The sequence below is a fragment of the Bubalus kerabau genome, chromosome 5 (genome assembly GCF_029407905.1).
Source record: "Bubalus kerabau isolate K-KA32 ecotype Philippines breed swamp buffalo chromosome 5, PCC_UOA_SB_1v2, whole genome shotgun sequence".
NCBI lineage: Eukaryota > Metazoa > Chordata > Mammalia > Artiodactyla > Bovidae > Bubalus > Bubalus kerabau.
In genome coordinates this window covers 100,118,038-100,140,931 of record NC_073628.1, presented here as the reverse complement: position 1 = coordinate 100,140,931, position 22,894 = coordinate 100,118,038, and the positions used below count along the sequence as shown (strand labels likewise).

At 45.0% G+C, this 22,894-nt stretch overlaps 1 protein-coding gene across 1 annotated transcript; it reads left to right on the top strand.

Moving 5' to 3' along the window:
- Window positions 1-1,931: 1,931 nt before the first annotated feature.
- On the top strand, window positions 1,932-18,843 carry PARK7 (Parkinsonism associated deglycase). Its single transcript, XM_055582412.1, has 7 exons — window positions 1,932-2,088; window positions 2,994-3,155; window positions 4,727-4,828; window positions 6,644-6,703; window positions 7,555-7,624; window positions 12,401-12,487; window positions 18,463-18,843. The coding sequence occupies exons 2-7, from the start codon at window positions 3,066-3,068 to the stop codon at window positions 18,621-18,623; spliced, it is 570 nt and encodes a 189-aa protein (XP_055438387.1). The 5' UTR covers window positions 1,932-2,088; window positions 2,994-3,065; the 3' UTR covers window positions 18,624-18,843.
- The last annotated feature ends 4,051 nt before the right edge of the window (window positions 18,844-22,894 follow it).

The window sequence follows — 22,894 nt, the reverse complement described above, 5'->3', positions numbered from 1 at the left end:
GCATGGACATACATCAATTTATTGCATTTACTTGTGCTTCACAGACATTTCGTTCTTTACAAATGGAACGTTTGTGGCAACCCTGCATCAAGCAAACCTACCAATGCCGTTTTCCCAACGGCATTTGCTCCCTTTGTGTCTCTGTGGTGCACTTTGTTAATTCTCCCAGAACTGTAAGTGGAGCCTGAAGATGACTCAGTTGCTGTAATATCGTGATAAAACTTTATCTTCAGATGAGATGAGATATAACTTTTTACGGATGAGCAAAGCAAGTGGTTTCTTGAGTGGGAATATACTCCTGGTGAAGACACTGTGAAATTGAAATGACAAGGGATTTATAAAATGACAAACTTAGCTGACAAAGCAGTAGCGGGGTTTGAGAGAATTCCGATTTTAAAAAAGCTTTGCCATGGGCAAAATTTTACCAAATAGTATTGCGTGATAGAATGACTCCTTCTATCTCTGCATTGCTTCTAAGGGGAGTGCAGAGAAAAAGAGTGCGAGCTGGGCATTCAGGCAAGAAAAGAGAAATTTATTAGAGGGAAATGAGAGGGAGACTGGCCCTTGAGGAGAACCATTGTCCTCCCTTTCTGGTGAGGTCTTTCTTATATCCCACCAATGAAAAATTTTCTGAAGGGATGGTTAATTTTTAGCCTGTAGTTAAGTCCTGTGGTCATGTAGCTGGAGGTCTGGAATCTGGTGGTCTCGCAGCTTTGAGAAGATAAGCGCCAGTGAGAAACCAGAATGTTATTTGGGCAGTTTGGTCAGTCTCAAGGATCACTGTGATTTTATTCTTTGTTTGCCAGGTCAACATAATGAGCCATGTTAACAATGAGACCCCACCCCCCACCCCCCCAGCAATGTGGGCCTTATCACTTCACGAAAGAGCCAATTGATCCAACAAATTTTATTAAGAAATTGGCACAGCCAACCCCAACCTTCAGCAAGCATCACCCTATACTGTCAGTCATCAATACCCCAGGTTCCACCAGCAAAACCCTTTCATCAGGAAAAAGATAGGACTCATTAGCTCAGTTCATGGCTAGCATTTTTTAGGAATATTTTTTAAATAAAGCATATACTGTTATTAAGACATAATCCTATTGCATACTTAACAGGCTACATATAACTTTCATTATGCATTGCTGCTGCGGCTGCTGCCAAGTCGCTTCAGTCGTGTCCGACTCTTTGCGACCCCATAGACTGCAGCCCACCAGGCTCCCCAGTCCCTGGCATTCTCCAGGCAAGAACACTGGAGTGGGTTGCCATTTCCTTCTCCACATTATGCACTAGAAAACAAACAAACAAACAAAAAACTGGTCTGAAACCCAATCTAGTGTCCCTGACTTCGGTGTTGAGCTCCTATTCAAATCCTGTGGATGCAGTATTAAACTCTATTAAAAAGACTATTTTGAGAACCAAATACACGTGAAATTAGCCACTAGCCAAATCAGTCACAGAGAAACTGGGGGGACCTTAAAGAGTCATAAAAGAGCGGAGGTGACTGGATAACGCGCGCCAAGAAACAGAACAATGCAAAGAAAGCCCCGAGGGCACAGAGGAAGCAAGAAGGAACTATTTTATTTTGTGAAAATGCGGGTTTAAAGCAAACCCACGCGGCTCTACAGACGAGCACAGAGAAAAACGTCTGGCTTGCAGGCATGAAAAACGGGTTAAATTCAGCGCGCGCTGGGGGCACGCTGGGCCGTCCCTCGGATGCGGGAGGTTTCGGGAGAATGCGTGAGTTTAGAAGACTCCGCTTTCGCTTGTTGTTTCAAATGGAATCAAGCCTAGGCGTACAATCTACACGCAGAAGGGCAGGAGCTACCGCACGTTCCCCAAGGTGAGTTCGGCCGGATATGACATCACGTGAGGCGAGCTACGTGGGTCTGCGCAGTGCGGGGCTGAGGAGCCAGGCAGGGCGGCGCGCGCCTGCGCAGTGCGGGGCTAAAGGCCGAGCCTGACGGCGCGCGTGCGTGCTTGCGTGCGTCCCGGTTTAGTGCGGTACTGGCCCAGTCGTCACGGGCGCAGAATTGCTGACGGAACGGGCCGAGGCTGGCTGGCTGTGGGAAGAGAGGCGAGGTTCAGGTCTGGGCCATGGGGAGCGCGGCGCAAGCTCAGGCCGTCGGGGCACGGGCCGCCCGCTGGACCCCTAGAGGGTCCCCGAAGCGGCGCGGACCCGGCCGGCGTCTAGCCGCGTCTGAGGAGGAGGCGGTCTCCCAGGGTTCGCAGAGGGGGCCGTTCGCTCGCCAGCGTAGTAGCAACGCTGAAGCTCCTAGAATTTGCGTGCATAACATCGCACCAGCTTGGAGCTATTAATGTTGTTTGTTGACATCGTTTACTAAAATCTGTGTTGCATGGGAAACAAAGTCCAGAAAAATAGGCTAACAGTGATTCAGACCCCGGCATAGCGGCCGTCGTTGACGAGAGAGCTAAGTGCGAAGAATCTATCAGGATTGAGTGTAGCGTGGGGGAATTACCATTTTTCTCCGTTTTTTTTTTTTTTTTTTTTTTTTTTTAACCGTGTTCAAATATGTAACACTGTTAACCGCCCCCGAAAATTTAGTGCAGTTACTGGAACTAAAAAATAAAATCCCCTCCAAAAATATCAGGGGGTAATTGCTAAAGACAGTATTTCTTTTTTTAATCCGTGAAGTTCAGTCTTTTCTCTGTGAAATAGTACTTGAAAAAAGGCGGCTTTGTATTTCCCTCTCCCTGAATTGTGTGAAATGGAAGGCCTATGTGCTTATGTCTTGGAAAGCTTCATTTACAATATATTAGAAATTCGATTTTTATAAACGTGATGAAATCTGAACAGTAACCAACGTGTTGGCAATCTTGCTGTGATGTCATCTCAAAAAAACAGGAACTGAAATTCTGTTTAAGTCAATATTAACCAAAAATGCTGTTTTATTTTGTTTGCCTATCAAAGTCTTTTCCCTGGGAAGCACTTGGTTACTCTGCTTAAATGTGTTCCTTAATCTTGTTTTTAGGTCTTCTACGGTTGCAGTGAAAGTTCTTGAAAATCTTGTTTTAATTGAGTCTTTAATAAATACAAGGTAAAAATGGCTTCAAAAAGAGCTCTAGTCATCCTGGCTAAAGGAGCAGAGGAAATGGAGACGGTTATCCCTGTAGATGTCATGAGACGAGCTGGAGTAAGTCCCTCGAAGTTTTTTAGCCCTCCTCCGTTTGAAAGCATTTTTGGATTTTTATAAGTAATTTTGGATAAAGTAGTGTTGAATGTTCTTTCTGAAATATTTCAAACATACGCAACAGTACAGAGGCTGTGTAATAATTACTTGTCTGCAATTTAATATTGTTAACATTTTACTATATTTTTTTCAGACCTGTTTCTTGAAGATAAAAATGCTTTAAAGGAATAAACATTGCAAAGCTCTTTTTATTTCCCTAATTCAATTCCCTTTCTGGCCTCAGAAATAACTGCTCTCCTCACAGTGATGTGAATCCAGCCCAGGCATGTCTAAAGTAACATTAGACTGTGGTTCTCATTGTGCATATCTGTATTATAAACCTTTATACGCCCACATAACCATAGTGAATGCTTAAGTAGCCTTTACTGAATGGTGGATACCATTCTAAGCACTTACACTAATTTGTAAAACGTTAAAACCACCCTAAGAGTTATTGCCAACCTCTTGTTACAGTTGAAGAAACAGGCAGAGAAGCAGTGAGTGAATCAAATATTTAAATAAGTGAACTAATCACATTGTAGTAAAGAATGTAGATGCAAGGTTTAGTTAAAATTGCTGCTTAATATTGCACTATGGAAATATGCCCAGTCTCCATTCCTCTATTGCATTGTTTTACAGCATTATAGTGCTGTAATACTTTTTTTTTGGTCTTTCTGGTTTTATTGAGATATAATCAACATATAGCATTGTGTAAGTTGAAGGTGTACAGCATACTTAAATATATCATGAAATGATGACCACAATAAGTTTAGTGAATATCCGTCATCTTGTATCAATACAAAAGTAAAGACGAAGAAAAATTTTTTTTTCCTAGATGAGGACTCTTAGGAATTACTCTTAAAAACTTTTGCATGCTACACATAACAGTATTAATTGTACCTATCCTGTTGTACATTAGTTTCTAATCCTTATTTATCTTATAGCTGAACATTTGTAATATTCTTGTGCAGGTTTTTCTTGTTTAAAGATATGAAAGTTTTTCTAGGCTCTGAGCCTAAAAGGAATTACTACTTGCATATATGATGTTACTAGATTTTGTCAAGTGACTCTCCAAAGTACTGATATGTGGGCCCACCAGCAGTGAGGAAAACTCCTATTGTTCTCAGTATTGTCAACTTTGTGAATTTTTGCAGGGCAGTGGAGTAGTATTTCATTGTCTTAACTTGCATTTCTACCTTATGAAAATACCAGGAGGATTAAATGGCAACAGCAACTTTGCAAGGTGTTTTATTGATAGGATGATCATATGATTTATCACACAGACAAGAACACTTGTAAAAGAAAGGAGGCTAAGCAGATGGGGTACTGAGACAGCATCTTTAATTCATACAGTCAGACAAACTGGGACAGATGTAGTGGTTAAATATATTTAGCCAACTTAATAGCCTAAAGTCAGCATGGTTTTGTTGCCGTATTTCCTGCCAGGTTATTTTAAAACACAGGCCAGTTGTGAAAATGTTACTCTAAATTTATGTTCAGTGTTCTTAAATATCACGATGACATCTTCCTCTTAGATTAAGGTCACCGTTGCAGGTCTGGCTGGAAAAGACCCGGTACAGTGTAGCCGAGATGTTGTCATTTGTCCTGATGCCAGTCTGGAAGATGCAAAAAAAGAGGTTTGTTCTCTAGATTTGGAATTGTTCTTCCTACCGCTTCTTTATCAGTTTCTTGAACTCTCTCTTAACTACATCTAAAACTGTCATTAGCGCAGACTTATTTTAAGAAAGTTACTTTGCTTAGAGGTCTTCATCACTAAATTAAGTCCTGGGGAGTGGAGAACTTTGCCTTTTTCCACTCTGTATCCTCAGAACCTAGCAGGTCCCTGACCTCCTGTGCTTGGTGTGGGTGGATGGGCAGGACACCATCACTAGTGTTCTGGCTCATACAGGCAGCCTTGCCTCCTTCTGTAACTACATTACTTAGTATGAGAGTCACCTACCTGCACATTTCCCATTCATTTCTTACCCTTTATTCGAAAGCTGCTTCTTATCTTTCCTTTATCAGTGACACAGATGTGGGGTTACGTGATTCATTTTACACGGAACAACTCATACTTGATTTGTGGTTGGATTAAAGGAGGAGTGAGTTCTCCTTAAATTGTGTCATTTTTTCAGTATCTTCAGAATTGAGGTTCTTCCTTTTATGGGGGACCAACGCTTTTGGGAATCCATCAAGAGCTGTGGTCCCTTTCCTCAGAAGCATGCCTGCCCACACATACCAGACACTTGAGCCTGCGCTTTCACGGGGCTCAGGCTTCAGGGGCCAGTGTGATAGAAGTGTGGGGTGCACCCTCTTAGAGCAGGGGTGGGGCAGATCACCACCCATGACAGCTTTTCTGTGCTATGAGGAGCCTGGGCGTAGAATTCCCTGTGCCTGGCTCTCCTCAAAAGCATAGAAAAATGTATTCCTCTCTGATAAATTCACATATCTCAGTGCTAGATTGTGAAGTTTAAGAATGTTGATATTTTGTAGTTGTTGGATCTCTAAATAGGAGGTTAAAAATGAGAGAGTAGCAGTAAGTGTTTCTTCCCTCATCTTTTTTGTCCTGTAGGGTCTGGGTGTTCTGGAATAGTGGTTACATTTTGTGTCTGTTTATTGTTCAGTTTCTAAATGGAGTGAAAGAAATTTTCATACTTCACAGATTTTAAGTTTTGCTTGGCTTTGAAACAACATAGGACATTTCATAGTCTTTAAAAGTAACTAAATAGTATATGTTGGAGTAAAAATGTAATTTTCATTTTGTTGTTTGCTTAATGACTAAATTTTTTAAAAAACTTTTTTAACATTTTAAGATACTGTATTAAATCGATTTCTATTTCATAATTTAAGCAAGTTTGAAATCATTAGATTTCTAGGGTGTTTTAGTATCTGAGAGAATAAAATATTGTGTCATTTGTTTTAATACCCCAAGTTCCATTTTACTTAAGGTTAAAACATTCTTTTGTGCCTTCTAGAGTTTTTTTTTAATTTATTACTGTGTACATTCTTGTTGAAAAATAATCCGTACAATGTAGACAAACACAAAGTCACATGTTACTGTTAATGTCCCTTTCTCATTCTTCCCTTCCTTGCTCCCTGCATCAGTTGGCAGTTTCCTTTGTCCATGAGTATCTATACTGTACACATGTATGGGGGGGGGGTGTAGACACACACATATGCATTCACATACATTTATTGTTTTTACAAGAATGAGATCATGCTACACCTGGAATTCTGCAGCACAGACATCATTTCGTGTTCCTAGTATATGGAGGTTTTCTGCATTGTTGGCTAGTTACAGTATTCCATTGTAGAGAAACACTTTGATTTATTTAACTTTCTCTATGAACAATATTTTTGCTGTGACCATATTTAACATATGAATGTGTTACTGTTTAATGCACATTTCAAATAAAACATTTTCACTTTTCTTATTTTTTAAACTGTTACAGGGACCTTATGATGTGGTGGTTCTTCCAGGAGGTAATCTGGGCGCACAGAATTTATCCGAGGTAAAGTATGTAAAGAGAGTATTCCAACATCTTGTATTCTGTTGTTTTTGTTATTAAAATATTTCAGGAAGGAGGCTGTGAATAGAATAGGAAAAGATGAACAAAACATTGTTCCAGCTTAATTTTTTAAAAAGTCATTTCTAATAATATCTACTGTAGAAGTAAGCAGAATTGGTGGAACAGTTGTGAATAGATTCTGTGAATAGAGTCCAAATGTAAGATTACTGCCCCCCTCCAATAGCAACAGAATGATTTATTTTGTGCTTGTGAAGGGTTAAGCGTTGCAAGGTAAGAGGTTGGCTGTCTATTCAGCCATTGGAGTGAGGGAGATTGCAGGGGCCTAGAGCTGCCAGCTTGAATGAGAAATGGTATAAGGAAGCCACTGCTTCTTCTGTTATGTGAAGCATCAGCCTGCAGGAGGGAAGAGAAAAGGAGATGAGAGGGTCAGGGACTTCATGAGACAGAAACTCATGAACCAGATCAAGTCAGTCATTTGGGACCTTGGGGCACTCTCCTCACTTTGCTATCTGAAAAAAAAACCCCAAACAGCACCTTTCCTCTTTGCTGTATCCCTAGAGTACAAGATGGCAAAGGTTAGCATGCCCAAGGGAAATAGTTATCTTTAAACATCTTTAAAGAGAGGGTACCCTTTTCTGTATAAACGTTGTGGTTGGGTTTAAGCCTGTAGAAATAGTATGAATTTGATAGTTTTCATATTGATGATTTAGCAATGTTGTTGAAAAACAGATGGAAGATGTTGTGGTTAAGCTAAAACCAGATTCTACCAAAGTTTCTAGCCAGGATTGGCTGCAGCTTAATGACAACTTGATGTACTTTGGTTCTCTGACTAGTCCGCTGCTGTGAAGGAGATACTGAAGGAACAAGAGAAGAGGAAGGGCCTCATCGCTGCCATCTGTGCAGGTAACCTCAGGCCGGCCCCTGTCCAAGGGTGTCTTCAGTTCAGTTCAGTCGCTCAGTCGTGTCCGACTCTTGTGACCTCGTGAATTGCAGCAGCTTGCTTCAAAAAACACATGACAGGATTGTCTCTGAGTACAAGGTTGTGTTCCCAGTACTTCTTCCACTTCCTGAAGCATGAAGGGCTTCTGTGTCGGTGTGTTTAGTTGGGGGCATGAGGTTGGTATCATGTCAGAAGTGACTGCAGTTACTCCGTTTTCTGCCTCTCCCTGCCTTTGGTGTGCATTCTGTGGAACCTGTTGTTTTCTGTGTATGATGGACCTGGAGGAAAGCAAGGCCCCTCTGGAATTCAATAAACAGTTGTTACAGCCAGTCCCAGTGCCAGAGAGGACTTCTGCCAGGACAAGGTCAGCAAGAATCAGGCCAGCGTTAACAATCACAGATCTGCCCTGAGCTTGCCACGGGGGCTTCCCACCTGATCCTCAGTGTTCAGCTCCAAGTGTGAGGTACTGTATGTTCTCTGCCACATGATTCAGAGTAAGGATGGTGGTGCTTTGCAGGGGTCCTCACATCTTTGAGACCTAGTAATATCAGTCCTTTGGTTTTTGATACCATTTTAAAGTCCATTCTTTTTGCTCTAATAGATGATATTCCACCATCTTCCATTTTTTTCATAGTGTAATTTTGGCAGGTGCCTGTGGCTCAGATGGTAAAGCATCTGTCTACAACGCGGGAGACCTGGGTTCGATCCCTGGGTCGGGAAGAGTCTCTGGAGAAGGAAATGGCAACCCACTCCAGTACTTTTGCCTAGAAAATCCCATGGACGGAGAAGCCTGGTGTCCATGGGGTCACAAAGAGTCGGACATGACTGAGCGACTTCACTTTCACTTTCCTTATTCATAGGTCTTCATTAAATGTCTTATCAAGAGAACAGATAAGCAAATGAATGGATGGTTAGACAAAATGACACGATATTTTGTTCAATACGGTAGACTTTTAGTCATAGGCTGGGGGTCTGGGGACTGTGCCTTAGAGCAGTCGTTCTCACAGTCTTTCCAGAGGGTTTGTAAGGGCAGAGCAGATACTGCTCACACATTATTTGCCTTTCTGCTTTTAATTCTGATAGGAATTACATCAGAGAATGACAGTGGCATCATTCAGGCATGGCTTGTGTGCTGAGTGTTCTTAGCTCATAAACCTTTCAAGTTTTAATTTCTGGCATGGCAGTTACTGATAAATATAACTCACACTAATAGCTAAAGGGACCCTAAGACTTGAGTGTTTGAGAACCCCCGAGTAAGAGACTAGGAAGGACTGAGGGGCATCCACCTGGCAGTCCTCATCTTTGGGTTCCAGTCAGTACTGACCTCTGACCTGCCCTTGTGGCTTAAGGATTTCTCTGCTAAAAGACACTGAAGCCCAAGTAGCTGCACTGCTCCTTAAGGAGGAAGACATCAGTTAGTTCAGTCACTCAGTCATGTCCAATTCTTTGCGACCCCATGGACTCTAGCACGCCAGTCTTCCCTGTTCATCACCAGCTCCCAGAGCTTGCTCCAACTCAGTCATGTCCATTGAGTCGATGATGCCATCCAACCATCTCATCCTCTGTTGTTCCCATCTTCTGACTTCAATCTTTCCCAGCATCAGGGTCTTTTCCAGTGAGTCAGTTCTTTGCAGTAGGTGACCAAAGTATTGGAGTTTCAGCTTCAGCATCAGTCTTTCCAGTGAATATTCAGGACTGATTTCCTTTAGGATTGACTGGTTTGCTGTCCAAGGGACTCTCAAGAGTCTTCTCCAACATCACAGTTCAAAAGCATCAGTTCTTCAGCACTCAGCTTTCTTTATGGTCCAACTCTCACATCCATATATGACTACTGGAAAAACCATAGCTTTGACTAGATGGACCTTTGTCAGCAAAGTAATGTCTGTGCTTTTTAATATGCTGTCTAGGTTGGTATTAGCTTTTCTTCTAGAGAGCTCTTCAAGAAGATTAGCAATACCAAGGGAACATTTCATGCAAAGATGGCCATAATAAAGGACAAAAACGGTATGGACCTAACGGAAGCAGAAGATACTAAGAAGGAGGAGGACATAGGTGGTATTAGTTGAATATGGACTTAGTCCAGTCCACCCTCACCCCACCTCACCCCACCCCACCCCACACGCTGACCCCTCACCTCTGTCGCATTCTTGGTGCTTAGTGCTTAGACCAAAGAAAAAAAGGAAGGGTTTGCGTTGGGTTTGTTCCCTTGGGACTGCTGAAAATAAAAAATCACATGTCAGTTTGTCATTTTGTGTCACTGAGGTAGCAGAATCCTGAGCTGCTTCTGGTTCCCAGTGTTGTGCTGAGGCAAGATTGACTCCCAGGCTGTTGAGACATGCAGCCCTTATCATTTACATCCGTGCTGTAAAGTAAACGGCGCTGGTAACATGTCGTCTGGTTGAATGTCCTGCACTGATCTGCTGGGTGCTGCAGAAGACGAGAGAAGCGTGATCATGTGTTGAGGAGAGATTGGAACAAGCAATGGCAGAGATTCAGATGTTTCAATCAGTAGATGAGAACAAGATGAAGCTTACACTTAGGGGTTGGGAACAGTTTACTGAACTGAAGGAATGTTAGCTTAACCCCTAATACTGAGTGAAAGCGAGAGAAAAAACCTGGAAGGGAGGCTTTCTGGAGAAATAAAATGAGATTGGGGGAGAGGGGGAGGCATGAGGAGTATGGAAGCCAGTTGGCAGGTGCTGGGCTTCAGGTACAGGCTCAAGCTCTGGGAGGCCTGGAGAGGTTAGGACCCTTTCCATAAGGAACCACATGGTGGCACTGTTGACTTTCCCTCTGGTCCTCCCAGGGTGATTCTGTCCACTGTGCCCTCTGCTCCCAGCGCAGAGCTGGACCCTTATGTACTTATATATATATATATATAATCTATTTACTTTTGACTGTGTGCTGGGACTACTCTTGGTTGTGGTGCACAGGCTTCTTATTGCGGTGGCTTCTCGTTGTGGAGCACAGGCCCTGGGCTTCAGTAGTTGGGCACGTGGACTCACGTGGGCTCGGTAGTTGTGGTTCTCGGGCTCTAGAGCACAGGCTCAGTAGTTGTGCACTGACTCAGCTGCTCTGTGGCATGTGGGATCTTCCCAGATCTGGGATGGAACCTGTGCCTCCTGAAGTGGTAGGTGGAGTCCTTACCCCTGAGCCACCAGGGAAGCCCCCGACTAGGGTTCTCATGCCCAGAAAGCCATAATTTTGAATTTACCATACATTTATTAACATCATTATAGGTAACAATTTTATCACCTGGAGGGAGCAACCTAAAAATTCCTAACTCACCATATGACCACTGTCCTCAAGTATGATCCATCATCTCTTGAAATTTGCTCTAAAATGTATTGGAGAAAATGATTGTTTCTTAAGATCTTACAAAATAAGAAAGATAATGAATCCGTTCAAATAAAATTGAGTGATAATTATGACAGACTTTTAAAATTTGCTTCCAAACACAGCTCTTGTATACAGAATACAAGTAAGGAGGGAGGCGACATCAGGCATGTTTAAGAGACTTTTGATGTAAGTTATAAATGAGGACTTGGTCTAAAACCAACACTTGATGTTAGACCGACAGCTTATGTAATTAGATGATACTTGTTCGATCTTCCTGTTAGTAGCTGCTAAGATCTTGAGTTGCCTGTAGGTCTGTTTATGTAACTACTTTTTCCTTGGAACCGTGTTGAAATATGAAAGGTCAGAAGAGCAAGGGTTTGCTTGGGTTTGCTGGAGCTGAAGTGCGCGAGTCTGTCTTGGGACCTTAGCTGAAGTGCCCTAACCATTTAGAAGGTCACAGTGTTCTTCTGAAGTTTTTTAGGTTTGACATGAGGTGTTAGAAAGTTTTTCTTTGTTTTTTTTAATTTTTGGTGACTTAGAGAAAAAAGGTAGAGGGACTCCTTTTTTAAAAAAAATAGATTTAAAATAACAAAAAGTAAGAAATCTTTCTGATTTTAGTCTATTTGAGAATTGTTACAAAATGATTTATCAGTAAAGTTGACCACTCATTAAAGTCTCAAGTTGGCACCTGCATTTTTTTTTTTAACCTTCATTTTAAGAGAGACAGTGTAGAGGACCACAGTGGACATTTGTGCTGTACTCGTCTCTTCAGTGCGTGGTTGTAAGAAAGAAACGCCAACGCCTCTGTGTCTCAGCCATGTAGGCATTTCATGGGTGTCTCCTGTGGGGCTGGGAAAATGTCACATTCAGTTTAATATATTCATTTAATATATGCCACCTGATACATTTGGGTAGATGGGTGAGTGCTTATCTTTCATTTTCAAGTAGAAAAGTAAAATTAGTCCATGAAATAGCAGTCAAGCCCAGAGGTTCAGAGCATGCTGGTTGCGATCAATGTATAACAAAGTCTTCCATTTGCAAAGAGGCAAGACGTTTAACCCTTGGTGGTCTCCCAGTCTTTGTACCCCTGGTACACTTGCAGACTGTTCCTTGAGGGGGCATGGTTTGTTTATCTGTTTGCTCCTTAGGTATAAAGGTAAATCTTTCTGATTAAGTGGTTATTGAAGTGTTTTGAGTTTGTACATTTTTGCCACACGTGTTCTGCAGATGGTTAATTATAAACATACTTTACCTCTCATACTAGTAAGTGTTTAGTTTCAGAATCATAAGTATATTTTTAGGTAAGAGCCCCCTGATTCAAAGAATGCTCTTGTTGCTGCAGTTTTTAAAACATGGGTTTTTCTGTGTACGCACTTAAATCTCTTTATTCATCTTTTTAGGTCCTACAGCTCTGCTGGCTCATGAAATAGGTTTTGGAAGCAAAGTTACAACACACCCACTTGCTAAAGACAAAATGATGAACGGAAGTAAGTACATGCTTGCGTTCTAACGTACAGAAAGACCTACTCAGAAAGCTGTGGTGCAACGTTGTCTCCCACTTGGAAGATATTTTGTACATAGGGGTTCTCTGTGGGTTGGGGTGTGATGTGTTCCTCACTTTCTTTGCAAGTGTTTTAATGAGAAAGACCGGCTAATGGGGTGGGTCTCTGTGTGCAGGTTGCCTAACAGGGTACAGGGGCTGAGCCAAAGGCCAGCCGGGTTCCTCGTGGTCACAGATTGAAGTGGTTGCAAATGCCAGTTTAACTAGTTTGCTAAATACTTTGCCAGCAGTCTGAGGATAAAATTTAAACCTTGGTGGCAATTTCAGAGGGTGCCCTTTTGCCCACAGTCCAGAGTAAAATGGACATTGCTCCCTTCCTGCAGAGGAGGCCTGCTCCTTCATTGACAGGTTCCCTTGTAAATATTAATATCAGCCAGACATTTAACTTTTATGCATTTATTTTTATAAAAACAATTTTCTATTCATGGTAAAAAAAGAAAAAAAAACAAAACAAGCAGTACAGAAAGGAATGAAGTAAAGGTAAATGATTCGCTTCTCTCTGACTTGCCTACCTCCTTTCTACTTTTCAGAGGTAACTTCTGTTAGGTTCCCTGTGTAACTCTGTAGAATTAAAAATGTAAAATTAAAATCCTGTAGAATTAAAAATGTAAAAATAAAATCCTGTAGAATTTTCTCTGCACATACTCATTATCCTTTGTAGTTTAATGTTTTTACTCAAATGAGAGCTACTAAATATGTTCTGCAGCTTGCTTTTCAAACCTAACATTATACCTTTCTTCTCCCCTAACTTATCATTTCTCTAATGTTACTTGGTACTTGGAGGTTATGTTTTTAAAAACGCATGTTGTTGTCTCTGCCCTCCAGGGGTTAATATCTTGAAGAGATATGTGCACCAAATTTAAAAATGCATCAAATTTCAAATTATGAGGCAGTGTATAGTTAGGGGCACAGCAGGGTCACTGTGCCCCTGGATGTGCAGCTGTGTCATGATGGATGCTGCCTCAGAAACAGTGCTTCTTGGTGTGTGGTTCAGAGCACCAGCCAGGAAGTGTCTTCCTCTGCCACCTATGCCTGGCATGCATATCGAAGGGAGCAGAGACCAAAACCTGTATAGAGAAAGGGACGTCACACTGGGTGTGGATATGTACAAGGGAATCAGAAATTCCCACTTGGAAATCATAAGTGGCTCAGCTGGCGTTTAACCAGTGGGGAGACTGGGTGACCAGCTCCATTGAAAACACCCGCTAACCAGCAGCCAGTGGCTACATCAAAAGACTGATAATGTCAAGAGCAGATTTGAAAATAGCTGTGCCACTGATAGATTTTCTCGCTGTATCAGTTCTGCTCTGGACTTCCTCTGAACTAGAAGGAGGGAAATTCATGTTCTTTCTTCGTTCATCCTTTCATAGGAAAGTAAAGTGATGCAGTTTTCATTTTACTGCCTTGTAAACCAACAGACCTTATGTTTTAAAGGAGTGTTAGGTTCACAGCAAAATTAAGCAAAGAGTACAGAGTTTCCATAAACCCTCTGTGCCCCCATCCCCACCTCCCTCCCCATCCACTTCCTTTCCCCCCAAGACGGTACCTTTGTAACAGTCGATGGACCTGCACTGACACGTCATCACCACCCAAAGTCCATAGTTTACCTTAGGGTTCACTCTTGGTGTTGGACATTCTGCATATTCTTAGATTTGATCCAAGGTAGTATTGATGTTTTTTTTTGAAAAATCTATAGTTGTTTTCTGGTTGATAGATAAATTGTCAGTAAAACCATCTATGTGAAAATTGATTTTTTTTTTTTAAGGCTCTGACTTCTGGGCATTTTTTAATTTAGGGGTTTAGTTTACTTGGAGCTAATGGGGTTTTGGAGGGTCAGAAAGAGCAGAATCAGGCTTCCTTTAGCAGTAACGACTCGTGAGAAGGAAGAAATGAGTGGAACATGTTCCCCGTTATCTGCTCGTGTATCTCTGTGGCTCTTTCCTCGTAACACCTCAGGAAGACGAGGCTGATCAGAAGTAGAAGAATATGAGGTTGTTGACTCTTGGGCACTTACAGGGCACGTTCACATGTGTTATCTCGAGCCTGGCAGCCCAGGTACCCAGTAAGGCACGTATGGACTTCACCAACGAAGAAACAGGCCGCTTGCCTGAGTTGGTCCGGAACTGGGGCCCCGTGTCTGTCCACATGAGGCCCACACACACTGAAGTCACCAGGCGTTGGGTTCAGTCAGCAAGGCCTCTTGTAAGAAAAAGACATTTGCAGTGTCTGCATTCTGAGAAGTGGAGCTGTAATCACTTCCTGGGTGAGGAGGCCCTTCTGCTTGTCCTCATCGTGAACTTCAAATTAAGAGCAGTGTGATATTTTTTACTCACATAAGCCATCCAATCTGAAGGACAGAGTGTTTCCATTTCTCAGCTTTAAATAAAGAAGGGGTGACTTCAAAGATTTGTTCAGTTCTCATTTGTGTGGTTTACTGAGCGGTTGGATGCCGGCTCCCAGGGACGAGCAGGGACTCTGGAGCAGGTGACTCCAATGTGGCTCCAGCCCCACCCCTCCCTGCCCCCAAGGGCTGGTCCTGTAAGCTCGCTGGGCCTCGGTTTCCCCATCTGTCACCTGAGGAGGACCATAGGTAGCTCCTGCCTCTCGGGGCTATTGACGGGCTCCGTGAGGCAGTGTGTGTGACACACCTGGACGTCTGTGGGTCACTGAAGCTGTGTCAGAGGGCCCACCAGTCAGTGCCTGGCTCTGCCTGGCTCTGGCTGAGTGCTGGGGATGCAGAGTGGACGGACTGCTATTGCCAGGCTCAACCTGTTGGGTTGGCATCATGCCCATTTTACAGAAGAGAAAAACAGGGAGGTCAGACAGCTGCTAACTAGCAGACTGAGGTTTGAATCTGGCAGACTGATACCTGAGCTGATGTGCTCAGGGGTCAGTGGCTTTTCCTGGAAGGGCTGGATAGTAATGATCTAGGGCTGTCTGGGCCACCGTGTCTCGGGGGCTCCCAGACCACGAAGGTGAGGGTGTGCAGGTGAAAGCGGCTGTTGGTTACTACCCTGTGGCCCCTAGCCTCCCCCGTTGCTTCGTCTCTGGGCTTTGAGAGAGGCTTTGGGGTGTTTGCTTAAAGGTAAAAAGGAATGAACACCTCCTGCAGGTTGACCAGGAATGGACTGGCACGCAGGTGTCGTTTTTCTCCGTCTTCACCGCTAGGTGGAGGTGGTCTGTAAGCAGACCTTTAGCTCTTCCTGGCTGAGATTTTTGAGAAGAACTGGAATTTTTAAACATTTTTAACCAGTGTAAGCCATATGTGTAGTATTTTACCCACAAAGAGGTTGTTACCTGAATCGTTCAGAGCCTTGCCTTCACTGCCTGTGTCTTGGTGTCCATCTTGGCTCTGGGTTCTCTACTTCAGCACTTGGGATGATCTCTAACCAACAGTATACAAGGTTAGCTTAGGAAAACCGCTCCCCTGCAGACCAGGGATCCCCGTTTCTTCTGTAGAAGGGTAACTGGGAGAGCGCTCCCGGATTGTCGTCAGTTGTTTCACTGGCGACTTGATTTGTAATGAGGAGAGGAAGCCCTGAAGCAGGGCAGTGGTGTTCATCCCTGGGAGAGGACGGGTTCCTTAGGACATGGTCTCTAAAGCTTGCTGGTGCAGCAGGAGCATCTTGCTCAGGTGCACTGTTCTGTGTGAGCATCAAACAAGCATTTCCTGAGCTCTTTGGGCTCTGGGGACAGAGAAGGGGACAAGATCAAGCCATGTTCTCGGGGCTCCTCAGAGGGGGAGGGGGCAGAGGTCGTGCAGTGCTGCAGGTCCAACTCTGCCTGCAGGGACCAGATGGGGCAGGATTGCATAGAGGACCCTTGTGGGCTTTTGACCCCGGCCCTGAATCTATTAGTCCATCATGTCCTGTCATTGAGCAGTGTCACCATGCAGCCAGGCGGCCGGGAGTCCTCATTGGTGTCTCCCCACGTCCAGTCCCTCTGCAGGGTCTGGGCATTTTATCTCCAAGACACACCTCGGGCCTCCATGTCCTCACCGTGGCATCTGTCCCATCCAGGTCGCTGTTTACTCCCGTGGGTTCTTTTTTGTCTCCCCTCTGCTTCTTTCTGCCCTGTCTTTGTGCACAGGCTGGGCCTCAGGGCTTGTATACCATGATGTGGAGTTGAGGGTCACTTCAAGGTGCCAGAGAAAGTGGTGAAGGCTTCTCATGGGGGCACCTGGATATGCTCTGGTTTACACTGTGGAACGTGCCCTGTTTGGTGGCGCTGAGAGTGGAGGGAAAGGCAGGAGGAAGGGGGACTCTGCACGCAGAGGTCCTGCATTGAGGCAGCAGGCAGGGATTGTTCATTCGATCTTTCCTTCACCTGACACTTGGGAGTACCTCCCTGGTGCCATTAGCGTTCTAGACCGGACGGGTAGGTGAGGGCTCAGCATTTCACAGACCAGAGGTAAATAGGAGCCAGATGGTTTCCTGGGTGCTGGGAGGGTGCATGATTGAGTGATCTGGGGGTCCTGGTGAGAGAGGGGTCCGTGCTGAATTCAAAGGAGTGAGTTTCTGAGAGGAGCTTTCTGGGCAGAGGGAGCAGCCTGGGCAGCTCCTCCAGGGCCAGAAAGACTACAGTGCCTTCTGTAGCAGAGCTGCAAGCTTCAGGCGGGAGAGTGGGCCCTGAGGGCAGCTGTGGGGTCACGGGGCCAGGCCACATGGGGTGCTGCTGCATGTGAGGAGTTCGGGCCTGGTGCTTGTGCAGTGGGAGGGTTTGGTGACCGTCTGATGTGGAATGTGAGGGTGTGGGGTGGTTCAGGGAATCCCAGCTTTGAGCCCTCAGATCTCCTCAGAGGTGGTAGTGTTTACTTCATGCGAATATAGGAGCAGCCTGTTTTCTTATTACATTTGCAAAGATACAGCCAGCTGTGGCCTCCGAAAGCAGGCAGTGCCTGATGAGAAAGTAGGTTTCTCCCCACTTGCACCTCTCTCTCCCCACCCATGACACATTGTGCATGGTTTCTGCTTATTTGCTTTGGAGGCAGCAGAAAGTGTGCATCACCCAGGGGGTCTGTATATTACAGCTCGTTTCTGCCTTCAGCACTGGTTCCCCTACATCCCCCTTCCTCCAGCATTTTATAGGAAAGGAAAAGTAATTTTCCCTTGTATCCTTCTGAGTTCTTAGTTGAGACCCTTGTTACAGGAGACAGGTTGACCGGAGAAGAACAAAGTTTATTAACATGTATACTTTATGTTTGGGCTTCCCAGGTGGTGCTAGTGGTAAAGAATCCGCCTGCCAATGCAGGAGACCTCACTGGGGGCTGTGGAGGCTACAGCGGAGGCCTGGCAGGCTACAGGCCATGGGGTCGCAGAGTCAGACACAGCTAAGCAGCTAAGCACTAGAACTCATGTTTACATGGAAGAGCCCCAGGGGAAAATGAGTAACTCCCTGAGGTGGTTTAGAATTCTGGCTTGAATTCCATCTTAATAGGGAAAGGGGAGACAGGCCTCTCTGGGGAAGGTAATTGGCTTTTCAGAAAGATGAAGGGGCCCTTTGAAGAGTAGATGGGAGGAATGATAGTTTGTGACAAGGTTTGTCTGGGTGTGGTATCAGCTCCAGGTTTTCTCTTCTGATTGATGGAACTTCCCGGAGGGGATTTCTGATAGCTGTGTTCCTTTTGGACAGTCTGTGCTTAGGCAGGAAAGGGGTTCAGAGAAACCCTCTCCCTTTCTGTCCTGCTGTGTTCTGAGAGCTGGGGGTGCCTAATAGAGTTATGAGTGACTGGCTACAGTGTTGGTGTTGTGAGCTTTTGCTTTTTTTTAAATTTTGGCTCATTTGTGTTTTCATTTTTGTGAGGCAGTAGTGTGTGGTAAGGGAATGGAAGTGTCGAGTGGTGTTCATGGCTGTCCTACATAGCCCATGAGGATGTAACCCTTCTTTGTTTTTATTTCCCAGGTCATTACAGCTACTCCGAGAACCGTGTGGAAAAGGATGGCCTGATCCTTACCAGCCGGGGGCCAGGAACCAGCTTTGAGTTTGCTCTGAAGATCGTCGAGGTGCTGGTCGGCAAGGAGGTGGCCGACCAAGTGAAGGCCCCACTGGTTCTTAAAGATTAAAGTGGAGAGGCTTGATGATGGGTCAGAGAGACAGGCCATTTGTAATCCAGCCTCGTTGTGTTCACTTCTAAAAGGGGGGGCGGTCACTGTGCAGAGAAGCCATCCTCCTCACTCCCTCCCCATCCATTTGTGGCTCTGACATGACAGCTATGCAGATTCCAGTTATATCCCCTCATTTCTGAACCTTGATTGCAAAATAAATAGGGCATTTAGCAAACTACCAACTGTTCCTTCTTTTCTGTCTGGTCTCTGTATTCTTGTATGAAACCAAGTGGTATCAGCTTCGTCTGCAGCTCGTAACTACTGTTCAGTCATGTCCAGCTTTTTGCAACCTCATGGACTAAAGCCAGCCTGGCTCCTCTGCCCATGGGATTCTCCAGGCAAGAGTACTGGAGTGGGTTGCTGTGCCCTTCTCCAGGGAATCTTCCTGACCCAGGGATCGAACTCCAGTCTCCTCCATTGCAGGCAGGTTCTTCACTATTTGAACCATCAGCAAAACTGGTAGCTCATAACTGTTGATCCAGCTGCTAAAATAACTGAACAGGGGACATGGTTCACACAGCAAGGTGAAAACACATACAACAGACGAAAGAGGCTTGTGACTTCTCTCCGATTTCATTAACTAACTGTATCCCTAATGTGCTATTAAAGATACCCACGCAGTTGGCTTACTGTAGAATTTTTGTAAGTCAGTTCCTTGTCTCCTGTTGCAGAAAAAGTCCTGAGATGGGAGTTGAGAAACTCTCAAGGCTGGCCTTGCCTGTTTCCCCCTCCTCAGGGGACAGCACCCAGCTCTCTCATGCCCAGGTCCCTAGGTGGGGTGGGTGAGTTGAACACCAGGGCGTGGGCCCATCCAGTCAGCCCAGCACACCTGACCACGCAGCCCAGGTGAGACCCGTCAGCCAGTGGGATTCTGTTCGGGGACCTACCCTGCCTGCTGCGGTTCTATCTGCCAAGTGCTCAGGAAGACTGCCCTAGCATGGCACCAGAAAGAGGTAGGAAGCTGAGGACGAGACTTGACCCAAGGTCTGTCTACACCTAGAGCAGGACAGCTCCTGGACTTCTGAACACGTGTCAGTTCCCTTGACTTTTGTGTTGGAATCATTTATAAGGGACTGATGAGATGGAAGTAAACTTCTGACGGCAGAGGGCTGAGCTACTAAGTAAAACTGCCCAACACAGAGAACGTGCGTTGCTGGGCGGCCTCGTCGTTGGCTATCCTTCCTTTCCTCCTGGGCACAGCATGGACATCAGTGAACTTTCTGAAAAGGCCAGGCCAGGTGGTCAGTACTTTAGGTGTATGGGCTGTCAAGCTTCCATCACAATTGCTCAGCTCTGACCAGGCTGCACAGAAGCACCCACAGCCAGCCATCAGGACTGCTGTGCAGCAAAACCCCCTTCACCAAACCAGGCAGCAGCAGAGCTGGACCCTCAGGCTGCAGTTTGTAGATTGACCCCTGAACCAGAAGACAAGGTGGATGTTCATTACTAAAAATGCAAATAATAACTGCTTGTTTTGATGAGCTTCTTGTTTTGATTAGCTCCTCAAAGGATGTGAGAAGAGGGAACAGAAGAGACCTCATGAGGGGTGGGGACCACTGAGGCTTCAGCTGAGACCTGAGGGCAGGCCCGGCTCCATCAGCAACTGTCAGCATTGCTGCACCTACGGTCTGCTGAGCCTGATCCTGGGGCTGGAGTAAGCATGGGGAGACACAGTCTGTCCTAGATCCTCTGTGTAGAGTTGTTCAGTCGCTCAATTGTGTCTGACTCTTTGTGACCCCATGGACTGCAGCACTCCAGGCTGCTCTGTCCATCATCAACTCCCGGAGCTTATTCAAACTCGTCCATTGAGTTGGTGATGCCATCCAACCTTCTCATCCTCTGTCATCCCCTTCTCCTGCCCTCAATCTTTCCCAGCATCAGGGTCTTTTCCAATGAGTTGGCTCTTCACATCAGATGGCCCAAGTATCGGAGCTTCAGCTTCAGCATCAGTCCTTCCAATGAATATTCTGGACTGATTTCCTTTAGGATTGACTGGTTTGATCTCCCTGCAGTCCAAGGGACTCTCAAGAGTCTTATCCAACACCACACTTGGAAAGCATCAATCCTTCAGTGCCCAGCCTTCTTTATGGTCCAACTCGCACATCAATACATGACTACTGTAAAAACCAAAGCCGCTAGACTGACCTTTGTCAGCAAAGTAATGGTCTCTGCTTTTTAATTTGTCATAGGTTTGTCATAGCTTTTCTTCTAAGGAGCAAGCATCTTTTAATTTCATGGCTGCAGTCGCCTTCTGAAGTGATTTTGGAGCCCAAGAAAAGAAAGTCTGTCACTGTTTGCATTGTTTCCCCATATATTTGCCATTAAGTGATGGGACTGAATTCCATCATCTTTGTTTTTTGAATGTTGAGTTTTAGGCCAGCTTTTCACTCTGCTCTTCACTTTCATCAAGAAGCTCTTTAGTTCCTCTTTGCCTTCTGCCATGAGAGTGGTGTCGTCTGCCTATCTGAGTTTATTGATATTTCTCCCAGCAATCTTGATTCCAGTTTGTGCTTCATCCAGCCTGGCATTTTGCATGATGTACTCTGCATTTAAGTTCAATAAGCAGGGTGACAGTATACAGCCTTGACGTACTCCTTTCCCTATTTGGAACTAGTCCGTTGTTCCATGTCTGGTTCTGGCTGTTGCTTCTTGACCTGCATACAGATTTCTCAGGAGGCAGGTAAGGTGGTCTGGTATTCCCATCTCTTGAAGAATTTTCCACAGTTGTGATCCACACAGTCAAAAGCTTTAGCATAGTCAATGAAACAGAAGTAGATGTTTTTCTGAGATTCTCTTGCTTTTTCTATGATCCAAAATGGATGTGTGGGGTCGGGAGGGAGGAAAAGATCTACATTCTATGTGGAAAAGCAGAGAGAAGAGATAGTGACAGACTGTTCGGCAGGGTGTGTAGAGAGGCCTCTGAAAAAAAGGCCTGGGGGGAGACCTGGTATCTGCTGAGAGCATTCCAGGAAGAAGAAACTGGAAGAGCTAAGGCCCTGTGGCTAGGGTGAGGTGGAGCACGGGGTTGCGGAGGGCTTGCTTGAGGGGTGGGGTTGGAGAGGGAGCTGGCACCACTGGAAATAGTCAGATGAGGGCCCTGACCCTTCTTGGTCCAGAGTCAGCTCTGTTGAGAGAGGACCCCATGGGGAGCAAGAATGAGGACCCCAGAGGTGGGCACACATGTGGGTAAGAGGGAAACCATTTCTGAGATTCCATCTTGAACACAAGGTCATGTGGAGACTTTGTGTCCTTGGCCAGAGAAGGAGCCCTTGTGGTAGGCTGGTGAATCTGGAGTTCAGATCGATGAATTTGAAAGGTCTATAAAATACACTTTCAATGAAGAAAGACTCAAAACCTGCTACGTCAAAAGTCACAAATTACTGACATTTATTATTCATTATTAACAGTGAACCTTAAAAACTCTTGCAGTACTTCGCTGGCAGTCCAGGGGTTAAGACTGCAGTTCTACTGCTGGGGGCATGGGTTCAGCCTCTAGTTGGGAGAGTGAGATCCTGCATGCCTTGGGGCCAAAAAAGAAAAAGGAAACAAATTGATTATTTCGTTTGAAAAGACAACAAAGCTCTTGCAAGTCACAAGCATATTGTACCAGCAACCCCCACCTCTGATTCAGCTCCCTGGAATTTGAGTGATCTGCAGGAAGCGGGCAAGGAAAGGTGATTCCAAGTGGACAAAAGGGAAAGAGTATTTTTAAGAGGCTCAGATTATCAGAGTCCAGGAGATTTTTTTTCCCCTGTGTTTGGGGTGGGGGTTCCAGGATCTGCTTTATCTAAACCTTGGGCCTTTTCTGGCCAGGTCAGGAATTACTGGCTTTAGGCATATCAATAACATTTAACTGCCTCCACCCTCTCTATCTGTCAACTTCTTTCCTAAACTAAACACACCTAATATCTTTCTTCTAGGAAGAAAAGGTGGGAGGGGGCCATGATGCCCAGAAAGAGAACTTGGGACCTGAGGAGGGGTGCTGTCCACATTTCCAAGCGATCTGGACTTAGAATTTAGGTGTGTGGTCCATCCAGCTGGACCTCCTCCTCATTCAAGGTTCACCCCACTTTGGGAATCACTTTTACTTTGCCAACAAAGGTCTGTCTAGTCAAAGCTATGGTTTTTCCAGTAGTCATGTATGGATGTGAGAGTTGGACCATAAGGAAAGCTTATGCGGCTCCTTAAGGAGTGCTGAAGAATTGATACTTTTGAACTGTGGTGTTGGA